General features: G+C 48.1%; 1 protein-coding gene and 1 long non-coding RNA gene across 6 annotated transcripts in view; one reads left to right on the top strand and one right to left on the bottom strand.

Annotated features, from left to right (window-relative positions):
• SPRED2 (sprouty related EVH1 domain containing 2) overlaps positions 1-6,387 on the bottom strand; it is a 60,279-nt gene extending 53,892 nt beyond the window's left edge. Inside the window, exon 1 of the mRNA XM_027710099.2 lies at positions 6,228-6,387. Within this exon, the coding sequence (XP_027565900.1) occupies positions 6,228-6,274 (47 nt within the window). The 5' untranslated portion in view covers positions 6,275-6,387. The remainder of the gene's footprint in view (positions 1-6,227) is intronic.
• Positions 5,914-15,704, top strand: LOC113982426. 5 transcript variants are annotated; one of them, XR_005563458.1, is made up of 4 exons: positions 5,914-6,235; positions 8,212-8,329; positions 8,537-13,526; positions 15,034-15,704. It is a non-coding gene; the product is annotated as an uncharacterized LOC113982426 (long non-coding RNA). The 5 variants fall into 5 exon arrangements; XR_003538766.2 differs by having other exon boundaries at positions 8,537-15,704; XR_005563460.1 differs by lacking the exon at positions 5,914-6,235 and adding an exon at positions 6,506-6,525 and having other exon boundaries at positions 8,537-15,704.
• The last annotated feature ends 2,523 nt before the right edge of the window (positions 15,705-18,227 follow it).

Here is an 18,227-nt window from a genome sequence, read left to right as displayed (position 1 = left end):
AATCAACTTATGTTGTTAGAAAGCCCTGTAACCCCTCCTCCCAACGCCTGCCAGTAAGAAGTTTCCTTCCTAGCTGGAATAGCCATCAGCAATACTCAGCTGATAGACTCAAGATCTCTCCTCCGATTACGGCACACGTAGGAGTTGAGAACAAAGGAGGCGGGGAGTAGAAACACAACAAAAACCCAAAACATAGTCCTTGAAGTGTGAGTTGCAAGCAGAGAAAGTCAAAGAATAAAGTTATTCAAAGAGCAGGCCGGAGACAAAAACAGTAATTTGGGTTAAATCTCACTTAGACCTACTGCAACAGGTAGAACCTGCTGGCTGTTGGCAGAAAGGTCTCCAGCAGCCTTGAAAGTAGACCTTGTAATGCTGCTTTTGATAAAACACACCTTATTTTAAGGTGAAGCATCTACTTTTACTGCATGGGGCAGACAGTATTTCACTCCAATGGCTACATCAGGTGCATGTTACCGTGATCACCTTCTCCTGATGTGAGGAGAAAATACTGCCAGGAGGGTTTCGCTGCAGCAAGAGAAGTCCTGCTTCCAGACAAGAGCGATACATGAGGAAATAGAAATAAAATAGGCAAGAGGCAAAAAACACCCCCCAAGAGCTTAGGGAAAAGAAATGGAGACAGAAAATGAAATGCAGCAAAGACATCCTCTGGACTTTGAGATGATCTCCACCTGCCCACCCAACGCTTGTTTGGCATACAGCTGGAGTAGAAAAACAAGGTAGGGAACACTGCTATATTTTTGGGTACCAACACTGACGGTCACACTGATATGATAAACCCCCCCCAAAACCAGCAGGCAAAAGTGCAGTATTTGGGCACTGCTTTGCTGTTCTTGCTGCCTCAGCAGGGCTTGCCCTTCATCCCAATTCCATCCTGCCAGCCGGCACCCTCGGCTCACCGAGTAGAGGGGGCCAAGCAGATGGTTTGCCTTGTGAGGAACTAAAGCACGAGAAACTACCTGGGCAAACCCAACTTTGCTCTGAAAAGCTGATGCAAAATCAAAGGTGAGGGTTAGATGCAGTGGGAAGGCATCAATAAGGCAGTCTGCTGCATTTCTCTGCAGCTTGAGAGGGTCAGGTTTTCAGTACTGAGCAAGCACCAGAAAAATAAATGATTAAAGGAAATTTGACAAGGAAAGGGGGTGGACGTGGGTAGAGAAACGGGAAGGAAGGAAAGCTCACAAGATCTTGGCAGAAAACCAATAGGTAAGAAAAGAAACAAAAAAAAAAGAAAAAAGAAAGCATTAGAAACCATCAGCTGAGTATACCCATGGCTAAGGTGCAAAGCAATGGTCAATGCAAGCAAGGCTGGGAGATGCTGCCCTGCTCTGCTTGCTGCCAGGCTTGGAGTAGACCTCTCTTTCCAGTGCTGGGATTTATGTGACAACAGCTTCTTGCTTGCCTTTGGTAGCCCACAGAAATGGGGACTGCTGCGGCTTGCATCTGCTGTCAATCAACTCTGCAGTCTATTTGTGCCTTTTTTTTAGTCAACTGACCTTTTTTAGTTTTCTTCTTTTTAAATTTCTGCACTGCTTTAGAAGTGTAAGTCCTCCAAAAATCAAACGCAAACAGGGCATGTATCAAAAACAGTCTACAGAGCTGTACTTTTAGTTTCACTGATCTCTGTGCCCTCTCCACCCCTGCACAGCTCTTGCAAAAAAGATCACCTTCCTCTGTTAAAAAAAAGGGGGCGGAAAAGAAAGAAAAACGAAACCCTCACATTTTTCAATGAATTTGTTGTAGGAAGCAGTTCCTATGGCCATTCTGCTGGAGGGCAGAAAATTGAATTTATCGATTCCTCAAGCATGCCAGAGCGTGTAAGAAAGAAACAGGAGGGACTGAAACAAATAGTTGTGTCTCATTCCTGAGCTCCTATTTTCCAGCCTGGTCCAGGAAGAAGGAGGACAACTACCATCATCTCCCTGCAATTTGGTGGCCGACAGGAAACGATTTTGTGGTTTAAAACCAGCTAACAGCAAACCAAGCCCATGTTGAGAGCGAGCCTTGCCACACAACGTACTTTTGTTTGCAGCCTCAGGATTTAATTAAACAGGCAGATAAAACCTACCTTTTAACCCACGCTCCAGGGTGTGCCCCGGCGAGATAAAAAACAGGCTGCAAAAACAGGTCAAAGAGGATCCCATTGCTGGTGCAGCATCTGTGCTGCACTCCAGCACTATCCCACCACCAGCATCCCAAACCACTTCTGGATGAGGGGAGTTGCACTGAAAAACCTCACTTTTTGGCCCAAAGGTGGGTTGTTTAGGTTTCTTCTCTTCAATGCAGAATCGGGGTTATCCAAGGGCTGCCCAGGGCCATGGTGTGGACTAATAATGTGCTGATAAATTCAAAATCCATCTCCCTCCTGCTTGTGGCAACCCTCTTCCCACAGGTTTCCTTTCCAGTTGTCCGACAAAATACCCTCTCCATATATCTTCCACTTACAATTTCTTTTTAAAGCATTTCCAAGACAGAAGGAGAGAAAGAGTAGAAAGGGTAAATCCCTTCTTCCCTCCCCCCCCTTTTTCTTCATCCAACAGAGCTATTATTCCCTTATAAACAGCAACTTCTCCCAGTGACTGAACAAAGCAGCTACTTACATGTCATATTTTAAACAGGCATGTTTTCAGGCCAAGAAATAAACAGTTATATTTTGGCAATCCTTCATTTCCTGTCCTATTTGCAAGCAATAATGTCATGACACGCAGCATGTCCCATGCCTTCCTCCCTGGCTGAAGCTTGCAGCAAAATAATTTGGCTGAATGAGCTGCCTTTGATACCTACAGAAAAATCACCAGGCAAAAACACAGTGAAAAATGAAAGGGGGGAAAAAAAGGAAATAAATTATTTTTTTCAGCATAAAGGGCAGACTGCAACATTGATGGACTCAGTATTTAGACAAGCATCGCTGATCTCTGCTCAGGGGTGGAGGGAAGTGGGGTTTTGGGACGAGCAAAAGAACAAATGAGGCTTAAGTTTAATTTTCTTTCCCTAGACTGGGAAAAACGCGTCGGTGTGATCTCACACCACATTCTGCTGTCCTGGACAACACCACAGCAGCCCTACAGATATCCCACTTAACCCAGCTCGTTAAAAACCTCCGGGGGACCAGTCCCACTTGCAAACACTTGGCAGGCGTGCTCTGAGCCCGCTGGAATAAATCAAGCGCGCGTTCCGAGGAGCGGGGACACTTCGGGGACACGGGCTCCGGCAGGGCACCGCGGCTCCATCCCAGGCAGCGAGAGGCTGCGGACCAACACTTCCTCGTTCTCTGACCTTTTCCATTTAATTACTTCCTGTGACTTTCTTGGAACCATGCATCGGAACGAGCAGGCGGCAGCCTCCGGCCATAACCGAGTCACTTTAAGGGTTCAGCTCCATCCTCCCCTACGGAAAGACACCGGCAGCCCATCTGGGAGCTGGTGGTTTTGGAGAGGGTCACCGCTCGCAGTGGGCAGCTGCCCATCGTCTGGATACAGAGGCAGCACTTCCCGAAAACTCTCCCACCGTTGCAGCTTTATGCCTCCAATTTATTATCAGGCGTCCCCGCTCTCCCCCAACCCTGCGACGTGTGGAGGGGGGGGAAGGAGGGGAAGCAGAAATAAAGGCTGAGATGCAGACTGAGGCGCTCGCTTTGCAATGACAAATTGACCTCTAAGTATCGATCCGAAATGGTGCAGTGGTGAAGGGACCGATGAGTTTACAGCATCCTAAGCCCCATTTTTTTCCTCTCCTCGGTTTTATAAATTGTCTCAAAACTCAAAATCTTATCTAGCTGTTCTCAAGAAATTATTAAAAAAAAAAAGGCAAAAAAATGGAGGGAGACCCCCTTTGTTGTTTACTTGAAGAGGGTTATTTTAAAAGGCATCCTGACAGTGGTCCTTTTTTTTTTTTTGTAATCTGGCTGTTAACATTTGCTCACAGTGCACTCTGTGAAACAAGAATAGCTATGCAAATTAAAGCCAGATATCTAGGGCAAATAGCACGCTATACTACCATTGTTCTGACAGCTCGAGAAAACTTACCAGGAGAGCCTGTCCTTATTTCTTTTAACACCATATATATTGGAGGAAAAAAAAAAAAATCAAATCACTTCACCCACCACTGAAATGAAAAAACAACCCATGAGTCACCGGCTTCAGCGACGCTATCAATCAATGCAAGGCTGGAAGCGAGGAGCTTACAGAGGAAACCATGGCTTACCTAAAACACCTCGCTGTGCCCTGCAAGGCAAAGGCCTGGACTGAACTCTGACAAGCCCAACCATGGCCTCCAAAAGAGCCACTCAGGGTAAGGACCATGAGGCATCATTTATCCTGAAAGCCACCACATCCAAACCCCAATAAAAAGGCTATTGGTGGCCTGGGAATGGGTTGGATACCAGCTCCCCGTGGCCACCAGCACTCTCCATCTCCCAGGGACTGAAGCACAACGTTGTTGGGTTGACTGGTGACCCCACAAGAGGTGGTGTGACCCAAGAGCTTCCCTCCCCAGCTCAGGTAGGGGACACACATGAAACCCATCCAGCTGAAGCCTCCACCAGCATGGCAGCGCAGTGGCACGTGGAGGAAGAATTTACTCCAAAACAAACTGCAGCCTACAATTAAGGGAAGAAAACCCCAACCAACTACCAGAGCCAAGTGCTCGCTGTTTTACACCGACACTCACCTCCACACCAAGCCCTGCAGGAAAACACATTTGGAGCAATATCTTGCCACAGGATGAAGGCTGGTTCAGCATTAGATTTTGTCCACTGAATTGGGTTAGGTTTGGCCCTGTGTTCTCAAACCCAGAGACAAGGACCCACTTCCCCTCCTCTTGTCCAATTTGCAAAATTAAACAACAAAAAAAATAAACCCCAAACAAAGAACCGGCAGGTTTTTATTGGAAATGAGTTGGCCACATTTTTCCAGCCTGTTAGGTCATGACAATCCGTGCAAGAGAAACTCAACTTTTTCTTTTTTTGTTGCAAGAACCTTACCAACTTCAAAATAACCACAATTTCAGAAGCTACATATAAACACGTATTTATAGTCTCTTCATTAAGAACTGCCAAAATAACAATCCCTCTCAGCACGTTGCAGGCAGAAGCCATTTCCTTCACCACTCATGTTTCTCCAGCAAATCGCCCTAAAATAAGTTTACCAGGACGAAGGTGCGAGTGTGGCACATGCCACCAATTATGATATTTTCTCGGGCTCCAAACGAGCCAAAAAGTTGCACAATTTTGACGCTGCTTTATAAGCCCTGCGAGGAGTCATTTTAAAGCACGGTACATCCTATGGCGCTTGGCACCAACCCAGTCCTGCACGCCAGTGAGTCATTCCTCTTGACTGTCAAAACCCCGAAGGAGATAGCCAGGAACAGCCCTTGGGCCAGCGCGGCGTGAAAAAGCCCTTCCTGCCGTCCCCCTGCAATAGCTTTGGGTTTTATTTTTGGGGAAGAAAACATTAAAAAAAAAAAAAAAAGGGAAAAGGGCACCGTCAGGCATTTTGAAAGCCTCGGCGCGGCCTCTCCTGAGGGGGGGGGTTATTCGTGCGGGGGGTTTATCCGCGGGGAGGCGGCGGGAGCGGGCGTGGGTACCCGCATCCCCCCGGGGGTGCGGCGGGGGGGGTGCCGGTGAATGGGGAGGCCGCCGGTGACCGGGTTTATGAATGCGGCGTCATGTGACGGCGGCGGCGGCCGCCCTCCTATTCACAAAACGGCGGCGGCCGGGGCGGGGACCCGCGACGTCGTGTGTGTCCCCCCCCCCCGCTCCCCGCCTCAAGCTCCGCGTCCCGAACCCCCCCCCACATCCCCACAGACCCGGGGGCCGCGGGGCGGGGGCGCGCAGCGCTCCCCCTTCCTCCTTTCGCCGCCGCTTCCGCCGCCCCCGCCCGGGCGCCCCGAGCCCCTCGGCCGGGGCGGGGAGCGGCGGCGCGGGGCCCCCTCCCCGCGGAGCCCCCGGAACCCCGCGCCGCCCTGCCGGGGGTTTTTTATGAATGAAAGGGCCGTATGCAAATGAGCGCGGCCCGGGGGGGAGCGCGAAATGGCGGATGCGCGGGCGGGCGGCGCGCACACGTACGCGCGCGCCCGCCGTCCCTCTGTCCGCCCGCTCCCGGTCCGTCTGTCCGAGGGGAGCGAGCGACCCCCGCACCGCTTCGCGCCGGGGGCAACAAAGGGTGCCCCCCCACCCCGGCCCCCCTCCGCCCGCCCGCGGCCCCGCTCACTCGTCAGGGTAGGCTTCCTCGGTCATCTTCTCCCCGTCTAGGCTCATCCCTCGCCGCGGGCGGCCGGGCTGCGCCTCCGCATCTTCCCCGGCGCTTCACATGGCGAGGGAGGCCGCGCCGCGGCGGGCCGGGGCTGGCGGCCGCGCCGGGCCCGACGGCGCGGGAGCGCGGGCGGCGGCGGGGGGTGGGGGGGGAGGAGGAGGAGGAGGAGAAGGGAAAGGGAGGGGGGGGCTACGGCCGCGCTCGTCGCCGGGCGGCGGCGGCCGGGGGCGGAGGAGGAGGAGGAGGCGAGGCGGCGGTCAGCGCGCCGCGGGGGCGCGGCGGGGCGCGGCGGCGGCGGCGGCGGCGCGGGGTCCGGGCCCGGGGGAGCGGCGCAGCGCCCGGGGGCAGGCGGCGGCGCCGGGCCAGCCCCATGGCCGCGCTCACGCCATGGCGGGGCGCCGCGGGGGGCGGCGGAGCCGGGAAGGGAGGGAAGGAAAGGAGCGGGGAGCCCCGGCAGGAAGCGGCGGCGGCGCTGCCGCGGCCGCCGGGAGCGGGGCAGGGCAGCGCCGGACCCGGGAGGGAGGGGACGGAGCCGCAGCGGCGGCGGCGGTGGAAGGAGGAGACGCGGGCGGCGATGGCGCCGCCCCGGCCCGGCCCCCCGAGCCCCCGCGGCGCAGCGCAGCGCCCCGGGTGCGGTCCCGCCGCGCTCGCCCCCGCCCGCCGGCGCCGCCCCCCGCGCCCGCCGCAGCCCCCGCGCCCCGCCCGCCACCAGCGCCTCCCGCGGCCAGGCCCGGGTGGGGTGGGATGGGATGGGACGGGACGGGACGGGATCGGCCCGCCCGGCTGCGAGTCTGTCCGACCCCCGCTCGGCTCGCCCGGTTCAGCCTCCCCCGGCCCCGCTCAGCCCTGCGCAGCCTGACCCAGCGAGTCCTGGCGCAGCACTCCCAGGCGGCGCTCAGGATCACGGAATCACAGAATCAGTTAGGTTGGAGAAGACCTCTGAGATCACCGAGTCCAACCTTTGGCCGAACACCGCTATGTCAACTAGACCATGGCACTGAGTGACATGTCCAGTCTTTTCTTAAACACCTTCAGGGACAGTGAGTACACTACCTCCCTGGGCAGCCTATTCCAATGTCTAATCACCCCTTCTGTGAAGAAATTCCCCCTGATGTCCAGCCTAAACCTCCTGGGTGCAGCTTAAGACTATGTCCTCTTGTCCTGTCACTGATTGCCTGGGAGAAGAGGCTGATCCCCACCTGGCTACAACCTCCTTTCAGGTAGTTGCAAAGAATGATAAGGTCACCACTGAGACTCCTTTTCTCCAGGCTAAACACCCTCAGCTGCCTCAGCTACTCCTCACAGGACTTGTGCTCCATTCCCTTCACCAGCTTTGTTGCCCTTCTCTGGACAACTTGGCTCACCTCAGCCTGACCTCTCCAGCCCAGCTGAGTTTGGTTCAGTTTGACCCAGGGGAGCCTGGATCGGCACAGCTCCTTGTCATGGCTGATGAGACCCATAGGAAGAATTTCCATACCACGACGCCATGTGTCCAGTGGGGGATCTGGCAGCCAGTTGGTAAAAGAAGAGCCCAGGGAGCCAGTGTTGGCCCCACAGCAGCGTGTCCTGAGGTGATGGGGCTCCTCAGCCCATACATCTGGTTTCTCACCACCCTTGTGTTCTTCCCACTGCACCTTCCCCTCGTGAGAGCTCAAATCGACATGTAACCATGTTCAGCATTGCTATGGGGTCTGTGCTGGCATTCTGGTAGCATCGTGCAGCTTATTTTGTAGGCCAGTTTAAATGTTTTTTTGCTGCAGTGAACAGTGCCACAACTGTAAACACTCTCTCAACTCGTGACTATAGCTACACCTTGACGTCTGCCCTCAGGACTTGTTTGGTCCACAGAGGAGGGGGTAACAGGAGCTCACTATTGAAAAGAAAGTTTGGCCCATGAATCTGAGTAACCAGCAGTGAGTTTTGGTTTTGCTTTCTCCACCAGATGCTCTGTGATCAGGCAATCCTGGGAGAAGAAATGTGTCTGTCCCACCCAAGCTCATCACCTTGACCTTCCAACTTCCATAGGCCCCTCCCGTTGAAGCATCCCTTTCCCATTGCAGGTAGGGAGATGTGCCTTCTCTGCTCTCATTGCATAGGGATATTCAGTCTCAATGTGGCTGCAATTCCTGAGGGAGCCACTTGCTCATTTGTCTTTCAAGTCTAGTCTGTGGGATTTAGTCTTCAAGGGACCTTCAAGTTTTGGTGTGGAAATTGTGTTTCTGCTCCACTGGGTTTCAGTTTCTAAGTTCTGCTAATTTTCTTTTCAGGAATAGAAATGGACACTTGGAGAAAAATCTGTGGACTGCTAGTAATGCAATGAAGGCAAGAGCTGATGAAAGCTTTGAGGTCTTCCTTCTGGGCAGTCACTCCCAGGGAGAAGCAGCATATCCTTTGGAGGTGGTACCAGAATCCACTGCTTTGGGGGCATTACAATGTTATAGTGATGCTCCTGCCACTGCCAGAGGTTTGACCATAACACCAGACAATATATGAGAGTACAAGCCTTCTTTCCAACCCTTGGCAGCCCATGGCATGCTCTTTTGGGTGGAAATGCTGCCTATATCCCCACCCCCTTTCCACCCATTCATTCCTCTGCAAAGCATAGTTTGTCACCCCCGCGGCTGTGCTAATGCACCCCCCGAGCTGAGGAGTGACACTGCTGGATCTGCTGAATGGTCCCAGCTAATAATACCCCCCAATACCTCTTTATTTTGGAAAGTTATTCAAGGATCCAACTTGCAGAATGGCATGATAAACATCTTGGCAAAGCTGAGTTGGCAGCAAAAGGAAGTGTCAGGGCAGGAGTAAATGGTTAGGGACAAGGAAATGGCAGGAACGTCTTCAGCTGCTGTACAATAAAAGACCAGAAGTAATGATTTGACACATTTCTACCCATCCTATGTCTTTTTTTTTTTTTTCCAAATGATGTTGTGATCGCACAGACCTCTAACATCCTTAAAACCTTTCATGCCAAAAATTTCCGTGGTCAGCAGGAACATCAATGCACCTGAAGTGGGAAGTGTGGCATTTAGCAATTGGTTACTACAGAAGCAGAATAAGGGCAGAGTTATGGCCGTATGAAAAACCCAGGGCACAATCTTGTAATTAAAAGGCCATCATAATGCATGTACCACTGAGGAGGACTGGGTATTAATCACTGTCTGATTAATACTTGAGAGCTTGTCTGTGTGATCTGGATGTATTTTTATGTGCTCGCGTTGTGTATGCACGTATTTGGCCCAGTGGTGAGAAGCAAATGTGTCTGAGGCTTGGAAGCTGAAGTTTCACTTGATCTGGCTTCTTGAGTCATTTCCTGTGGATTTGCAAGATCTCATATTTGATCTCTGCTTTCACTGTCCTACTAATTTAGAAGCTGCTGAGCGATGTATTCTCTGAATGATTTCTCTCCCTCTTGGTATTACTTTCATGCCGATAGATACTCAATTTTATTTCTCTGATATTCAGGTTACTGTGCCGGTTCTTGCGAGTGGTGCATTCGAGATGACTGACTTTTCTGAATGAAAAGGCTCCCTCTCAGAGGTGTGATTTCTGTTTGTGCCTTGTGTTGTTTGTATACAGAGTTTCTGCTCAGACACAGAATAGTGCTTCCCTGTGATGTGTTCATTACAGTACCTAGAATTAATTAGCTATGGGTGGCAGAGCTTCAAGGCAGCAGCTCCTGCATACTAACGATTTGCATGCTGTGACTGTCCTGTGTTTTGTATTCAAAAGAAACATTTATTTTGCAAAGTAATGCTTTAGCTGTTGCAGAGAATCTGGCATATGGATCTCGTTTCTGCTTGGATTGGAATGGACTTCCCTGAGTGCTGTTACACCTTTAGCTACCACTTATTTAGGGTGAGAAGTAGCTGGAATTTGAAGTGGCAAACTTCAGGATGGCATTTACTGCAGGCTTGCAACGTAACCTCCTACCTTCACTTACTCTTGCTTGTAAAACCTTTGAGCTGAAGTCTTCCACACTGTTGATTTAGGAACCTAAATATGAATGTTGGTACCCTGTTGACTGTGCTGAATTCAATGATTTTTCCACTGACTCACTCGGTGACTTTGAATGAGTGAGGAGTGGAAGTCAGCAGTCCTGAATCATGCCATCCTCCAGACAATTACCCCCCTCACCGATAATTCTTTCGAGCAGCAATCATATTTTAAAAGCAATGATTGCATCTGTGTTTTCCCCCATTATAATCACTCAGAATTTAAGAGCCACAGAAACAATCTGCAACATTTGCAGTCAGCTTGAAATCTTTCAGTTGACACTTTTTGGGAGGTCAGAGACTGTGGAAATACTAAGGGTTCTTTTCAGCAGGAGTGGGATTTCAGCATACCTTTGGAGAATTGGTTTGGAGAATTGTCAGGATCATTTCAGGCACCTGCCAGGGGAAGAGAAGGTGGAGAACTCCTTGCAGTCTTCCCAGGATGTCGTTTTGGAGGGTGGTAAGATCAGAGCAGGAAAGCAGAAAGGACCCTCACTGCCAGATGAACTGGTTTGCTCAAGAACTGACTATGCCACTGTTTTCCAGTTTTTATTTCTTTGTAACTCTGTGTTTTACTAGGGCTGAAAGTGGCAACAAATCTTAGGAGATCTCTTGTGCTGTTGCCTGTGTGATTTTTCAGGACACCAAGGGATCAACCTGGGCAACAGCAATGACTGTGCTGGTGTCTGGGAAGGCATTGACCAGTGCATGCAGTCAGCCATGAGTCACTCGTGTGGGACAAATCTGCTGTCATTTGTAGCTGATTTCACGAAACCATGCGCTCTCCTTCACCCTCTCCCAAAATACAAACAAAGTTTATTGAAATGAGGAGACTGTGAAGAAAAGGGGTCTTTTCAAAACCCTTGCTTTCTCACTGGGCACTCCGTTGCCCTCGTAATATTCAGCAGTATGTGATTTATAGCTCCCCTGACACGATGGTTTGGTGTTTCCTTTGTGTGCATAACTTCCTTTTGATATAAAGGGATGATAACAAACCTAAACTGTAATCTCACTAGCACATGACACATTGTCTTTGTGGTGCAGATGGCAGGAAAATGCTCTGATCTTGAGTTCAGCACTTCAGCCTTCCCACCCCCACCCCAAATTCCACCCTGGTAACAGGGTGGGCATTAGCAAGTTTAGTGAGACAGCAGTGTTGGTGGGGGCGATTCCTTCAGATGCAGTGATGCAGGATGATGGTTTTGGGAGTCCCACTGGAGTTGAGTTCCTGGTATGGACTCAGCAAGAGATGGGTGCACAGCTGCTTCTTTATCTTCTTCTTACCTTTTTGTGCTGAATGACTAGAAGGAAAAACTGCTACAAAACCTTCACTTACCGCTGTCAGTCCCCCAGCAGAGCTTTCCTTCTGTGCATTCCCAACTCAACGTGCCCTGGCCCATCAAATCAAAAAAATAATGTGCACGAACTCTGCAACTGTCACGGCAACCTCAGGATTAGTCCTAAAGCCGGGCTACTTTTGGCATGAGGGAAGGGCTGCTCTTCTCTTGAGATGCCTTTCCACCCTTGAGAGGTTTCTGCATTTTTGATACAGCTGCTTCCAGAGCCTCATGGGAGCTGAACAAACAGATGTCAAATACTCTGTTCTTACTTCAGGGAGCACAAAAGTGGATGGGTCTGGGATAAACACTGGAGCTGTGCACACCTTTTCCTCCCCTCCTCGGGGATTATTTGAATTAGGCTTGAACCCTTAAGTGTATTTCAAAAAGTTGCCTTCTGATGGCCAAAATTCACTTGGGTGTTCCTCCCTGTCTTGCACAGCTATTGTGAGACCAACCCTTCTGAACACTCATGTCCCCTTTATTGCAAAACTCTTTGATTGGCCTCAGCAGGTGACACAACGGACAGTTGACTACTTACTTTAGCAAAACCAGTTTTCATGGCTTGACCTCCTTTTCTGACCCAGTGTCTTGCTGTGAGTAGAGGGTCCTATTCAGTTTCTGAGCAGTTGTAATTGCAGGATTACCCAGTCCAGGCCCAGCCGTGGGAGAAACCCCCCCACAGGCATTGATCAGGAAAGGCTTCTGGAGTTAAATTAAGCTTTTGAAATATGGAAATGAGGACATGGCTTAGTCAGGCGTTCAGTGGCATATGATGCACAGGGGAAATGAGTTATATGCACCCTATTTGTGTCCCTCTGAACCCAGCCCTCAGCTTCAGGGCTGCTCGGTGACATGACCCATGCAGAACTTTAAAGATGCTTGACAATGTTTGATTTCAAAGGGTGCCAGTCCACCCTCTTCTCCAGGCAGATATTTTTCCTTGTGTCAACATCCTCATAACAACTCCAGCTAGGCAAATATAGCACATGGCTTATGAGTGTCCTGGAAGGACTCAGAGGTGGAGAGTTAGAGCTAAAGAAGGTTCATGGTTAACCCCATGCACCACTGAATAGCTTTTCCAGGGATAAATCACAGCACATGATGAAGAAGCTGGGAGGAGAGTTTAATGGTCCTGCAGAGAGCACCACCTTAGACAGCCATCCCTCAAGATATTCCCAAGGATTCTCATGGAAAATAATCCTACGCTCCTTTTATGTCCTTGTAATCACACACATATTATGCTTCCCTGCCCTGTTCTAAGGAGAAAGGTAATTAGTCACTCCACACAAACCTTTTGGGACTATGCCTATACTCCAGTATGGAATACAGCTCTGTCTAGAAGGGAATAAAAATGCACAACTCTGCTCTGTGTGTGGTTATTAACAGAAGCTGCCATTCGCAGGAACTGGGTGCAAGGCCTTCCACGTGCTCCCTGCCAGCTGCATCTCCAGCAGCATTGGCTGCCAGGCTTAACAAAGCCCAGAAATGGAAGCCCAGGTTATGAGAGCTTCACACCTGTAACGCCAAAAGCACAGGCTTGACTCCTGCTCACAAAACTCCCTTGTTTTAGATAGCAGGCTCTCCAGTTTCTTAGAGAGGAAAAAAAAAAAAAAAGAAGAAAGGCTGGTTATTGCTGGGTGTGTGTTCTGACCTTAAAAGCTGAAAGTAAAAACTCTTCCAGATATGGGGTGTGCTGAAGTGGCAGCTGAAGGGCTTTTTTTGTTCGTTCTACAGTTAATACCATCATGCTAAAATTGCACAGGGAGGAGTGGGGGTTAATTTAAGATTTAGTGTGACCAAAAAGAATTATTTAAAAAACAACAAATGGACGACATTCTGAAAAATAAGCTTGATTTCCATAGTCAGGAGTACTTGACTTAAGTTGCAGGGACTGTGAAGGAAGCCTCCTGGATCCATGGCAGGTAAACATTTGCTTTTGACTCTGTTTTTCTCTTCAAGTGTAGAAACCCCAGCATTTACACTTAAATGGATGTGCTGTAAGCTATGTTTAGGAAGAGAATTTCATCCCCTCCTGCACGTACTTTTAACACATGATAATTATTTGACTGCAGCTTTACAAAGTATGGCTGGAGGGATGGTTTGTAAGGGAGGAGTTACATGGCACTGATAACTGCCTGACTCAGCCCCACTGAAGGCAGTGGCAGCAGGATCAGGCCATCCAGAAGAGATATTTTATTTTAAATGTCAATTATGTACCTTCAGTGGCTTATGGTAAATTCCTGCCTCCTGATTTCACGCGTTGGAGAACACGTGTATGCTGGAGTGATGAATGTCTTCAGGGTCACGTGTTCAATGTGGACAGGAATCTCTGCATTTTATAACCTTTTTTTTAAAAAAAAAAACAAACCAGGGAGCCAGAGAGCTTATGAAGATGATGTTTTGGTGACTGATACCATCGGTTTTGTCTTCATCAAACATATCACAGAGTCTGTGCTCTTCCTTTATTTTTTGCTTTCTGCTTCTTCTCTCCCACCTGATCTGTTCCTTCTATACAAGAGGAGCGATAGTCCAAGATTCATCAAGGGGGGAAAAATTGCCCTAACCACATGTCCAGATGCATTACCTTGCATATGACTGGTTCTGCTTGTGCCGAAGCCATTGCCACATTACCAGTATTTAATTTATTATTGCACAAAATGCTCTGGATAGCTGTGACATTAAAAAGGTTTTTATAAATTGGTTGTTGCTCAGCTCTGAAGAGATTTGGGTCTTTTCTTTGATGTTTCTCGGTCTAAGAAAGTGAAAGCTCTCCTACAAGACTTGATCAAAGTCCTGTGAGATGGCAGTCTGAATTTTGGCCCTTCCTCTCTTGGAGGAAAGCAAACCAGGACAAGTCTTTGTCTTCTTGAAAGAAACATGGATAACTGTCTTCTTTAAAATCCTGTGAGGATGGAAAGCAGAGGTTATTTTCACCTTCCTGTAGAAAGGTCAACTCTGTCCCCTCTGCAGATGGACTTAACCTCCCCAAGTAACAGGATGAGCAAGGCACCTTTTGAGAAGGGTCACCAGAGCCTGTTGCTTTGTGCTTTCTGAAGAATGCTAGCAGTGGAAAGGGCTTCATGCCACTACCATACAGCTGTCACCAAAATCACAGCCAGAGGTTTATTTGATCATAAAATCTGCTACAGCAGGAAGCAGTGGAAGCTCTGCAGTAACTTACTTTGCTGCACACAGCTACCCCAACAGGGGCTTTGACCTTTAAACAATGGCACTTTGTTATATAGAATTTTCTTATGTTAATTTTCCAAGTATTGAGGGGAAGAGGATCACTGAGAAACAGGAGATCTTGAAAAAAAATTTAAAAAATGTAATAAATCATATATTGTGACTTTTGATATAATTAGTACATCCATGTAATAACGTCTGGTATGACTAGTCTTCATTCGTATCCTTCACAATCATTTGTAGGGGTGAAGAGTGTTGCTCTTCCATTACAGCAGAAGAAATCACAGCCTGAGGAGATACCCAGGTGTCAGGGAGAGGACTTGAACTCATGAGCATTTGGGAGTCATCTAGGACAGGAAAACAACATCTACTCGAGTTTAATTCCCTGTGCTTTTTTATGTGTGTCTAGTTGCTTGGCTGTGAGTGGTATTTAAATCCCCTGAGCCCCTCCGTTCCCTTGTAATTTACTATCAGAAAGGACAGAAATAAATTCTAACATGTTTGTGAGACATATCAGAATTACTTCAAACTTAAGAGAATTTTGGAGTAAACTTAAATGCTTCAAAGCCTAAATATCACACTGCTAATTATCTTCTTATTAGTTTAAATCATCATGGATAAAAATGAAATGCTGCTGTGAAAACTGCCCCATCAAACTGAACGTGGTTGTAGCTGTTTGCCTGGTGTGACCTGAGTAAAAGTGCTCTACTGTGCATTTCTACTTTAGAAAAATTCTTTATGCCCTGATTTCCAAGTTCGAAAATAACTCTCTACAGATGAAACACATTTTTCACCCTTCAAAGAAGTGTTTTCACCTACAAATACTCCTTGCTGCCTAAACAAGAGCCCTTTCCTTTACACTTGTGCCAACATGTAACTTGGATAAAGAATTAAACTTAGATTCTTAGTTATAATGCTTCCCCTGACTTTTTTTTTTTTTTTTTTAAATAATGACTGTAAGACCTGTGCCTTCTTCTTTCTGAATTTTAATCTTTCTAGTGAAGGTGTGTTTGAAGAAGGCACACCCTTCAGAAAATGTTTTGTGGTATCGTATTTGTGCCTTTAGTGTTGAGGACGAGCTTGCCTTTTCAATATTAAATGCACTTTTCAGGGTCTTACATCACAGAGGCCTAAATTAAAACATGCTTACCATAAAGGGGTGCAGCATATGCATTCATCCTGGAAATTGCACTGTGACATGAAAGATATCCAAGCACTACATGTAATTTTGAAGATGAGCAAGGCTTGGCCTTTCAGATGTCCCACGCGAGGGAAGCACCCACATCCCGCAAAATTGTAAGCTTCTGAATCATGGAAGTCGGATCATAAAGCCTCTAATTCCCACTGGTTTGAAGATGTGTGGGACTGTGAAAATTAAGCCCAGTGCTGGATCGGGGGTGGATGTGAGCCTGTGCAGGAACCCCTGTGACCTGGCACCCAGCATGACCCAGGGAGCTGCAGAGCTCAGGGATGGGGTAGCTCTCACTTTCTGCCTCCCAGCTCCTCCTCCACGTGGTTTTAAGGCTCCAGGGTCAGGATCTGGTTGCTCACCACGGTGTGAAAATTTTGCTTAGTGGCTTGCAGGCTGAGAAGGGCTGGTCATGCCCTGTGTAAAGAATTATTTGTTTAGCTCTAAGTGTCTTTCTCTTAATTAAGCCTGACAAAGAAAATGTTTCCCCTCTGGTATGGTGGTATAGACCAGGAGTAAGACCACTGGCACCCTTATTTTGGATATATATACCATGGTGAGACCAGCAGCTGACCTTTAATATACCATGGAATTATGCAGCTATGGGTGCACTTTGCTGCAGGCTGTGCACCCCTGCAGATCTAGAGACCTTCTTTCTGGGTTCATATGGGATTAATGCCAAGTTCATTCTCCACATCCATGTCTCCCAGGGGCCAAACTGTAGCTTCCAAGAGCCATCGGCTCCATGAGCCTGTGGGTATACAGAGGGAACTCCCAAACTCCAACCAGAGTGAGACTTCCTGCCTCTATTCAATGTCAATTTTTACTCATAACTGTTGCAGGGACAAATTTTGAAATCCATTCCAAGTATTGGATATTGGCAATCCCTCTCCTAAACTGCCATAGTTGGAGAGTATCCTGGGCTAACTTTGGAGGCTCTAGACTCTCCTGTTTCTAGATATTGCAGTAAATGTTGTTATTTAGCCTCCTGTGATGTTACTGGGCTCTACACAAATGTCCTAGTCAAGCTCACAAGGAAGAGGAAATATGGGAATATTTGCCACCAGAAGACACTGCCTCCCTTGACATTTTTGTCTGCAAAACAATGACTTACAGAGAGTTTTAAACTGGAAGGTGTTGTTGGCTGTTTTCTTTTTAATTTTTTGATTTTTGTTTCCTGTAGGAGACCCTCTGAATTCCTTAATGTTGTCATTGAGTCCTAGGGATTTCCCTCCCTCTCCTCTTCCAGTTGTGCTAGCTACATCTCCCAAGTTGCCTGCAATGCGAAATTGCTGAGGGAAGACATTTCTGTTTAAACTGAAAGCCATGAATACAACAGCTCCTCCTCCCAAAGGAAATGTTGTTGTTCTTTTTACTTCCATGTCCTCAAATAAGTCATAATCTTTGCTCTGTACCCTGGTATTTCCACTTGGGACTTCCCAGTTTCCTATAAATTCTGTTTTACTCTCTTGCTGAGTCTGTGGAACCAGATACTAAATCCATCTTACTGAAAAAAAAAAAAAAAGAACAATAAAACCCTAATTGAAATATTTTGCTGAAAAATACCACACCATAGTGATTTTTGAAACAAAAACCCTAGAAATACTTTTTTTCTTTTCTAAACTAGGAAAAGAAAAGCAATTCACTTTTAGTGGAATTGGAAGTCTTGTGTGGTATGCAGTGCCAGCTTCAGGAAGAGGAGAACCTGACTTTGTCTTTTTATGTGTATTTGTGTATCTTTGTTATCAATATTGTAGAGTCACTCTTGTCAAGTTTTGCCATGATGTTAAGGAGAAGGTGGCTGTTCCAGGTACTGTGAACTCCTCTAAAACCTCAGTCAAACCTCAGGGGCTCTGCCCCCCACTTCTCTCTGACGGAGGGCAACCAGATGTCCAAGCTCTGTGTCCATTCTGGAGTCCTAAGAAGAATCTTTGGGATATTGTTTTGTCCTGGTTTTTTTTGGTGTGTGTTTTTTTGTTTTTGTTTTGTTTTGTTTGTTTTGGGTTTTTGTTTTGTTTTGTTTTGTTTTTTTGGTTGGTTGGTTGGGGTTTTTTGGGGCTGGATATAGTTTTTCTCCCAGCAAGCCATTCTTACTTTTCAGTGATCTGATGTTATTCCATGCCAAGAAGACAGGAGTCTCCCACGCAGGAGACTTGTGCCTGACCCACCTCACTACCCTCCCCAGCTCTTCCTCCCTTCACTGCTCCTTTCTCCCTTCAGAGTCATCACCCAACTAAGTTCCTTATAA

This window comes from Pipra filicauda, unplaced genomic scaffold, assembly GCF_003945595.2.
Source record: "Pipra filicauda isolate LSUMZ 115617 unplaced genomic scaffold, ASM394559v2 scaffold109_size3271384_pilon, whole genome shotgun sequence".
NCBI classification, from domain to species: domain Eukaryota; kingdom Metazoa; phylum Chordata; class Aves; order Passeriformes; family Pipridae; genus Pipra; species Pipra filicauda.
Note: the sequence above shows the minus strand (reverse complement) of the source record. Positions and strands in the feature narration are given on the sequence as shown.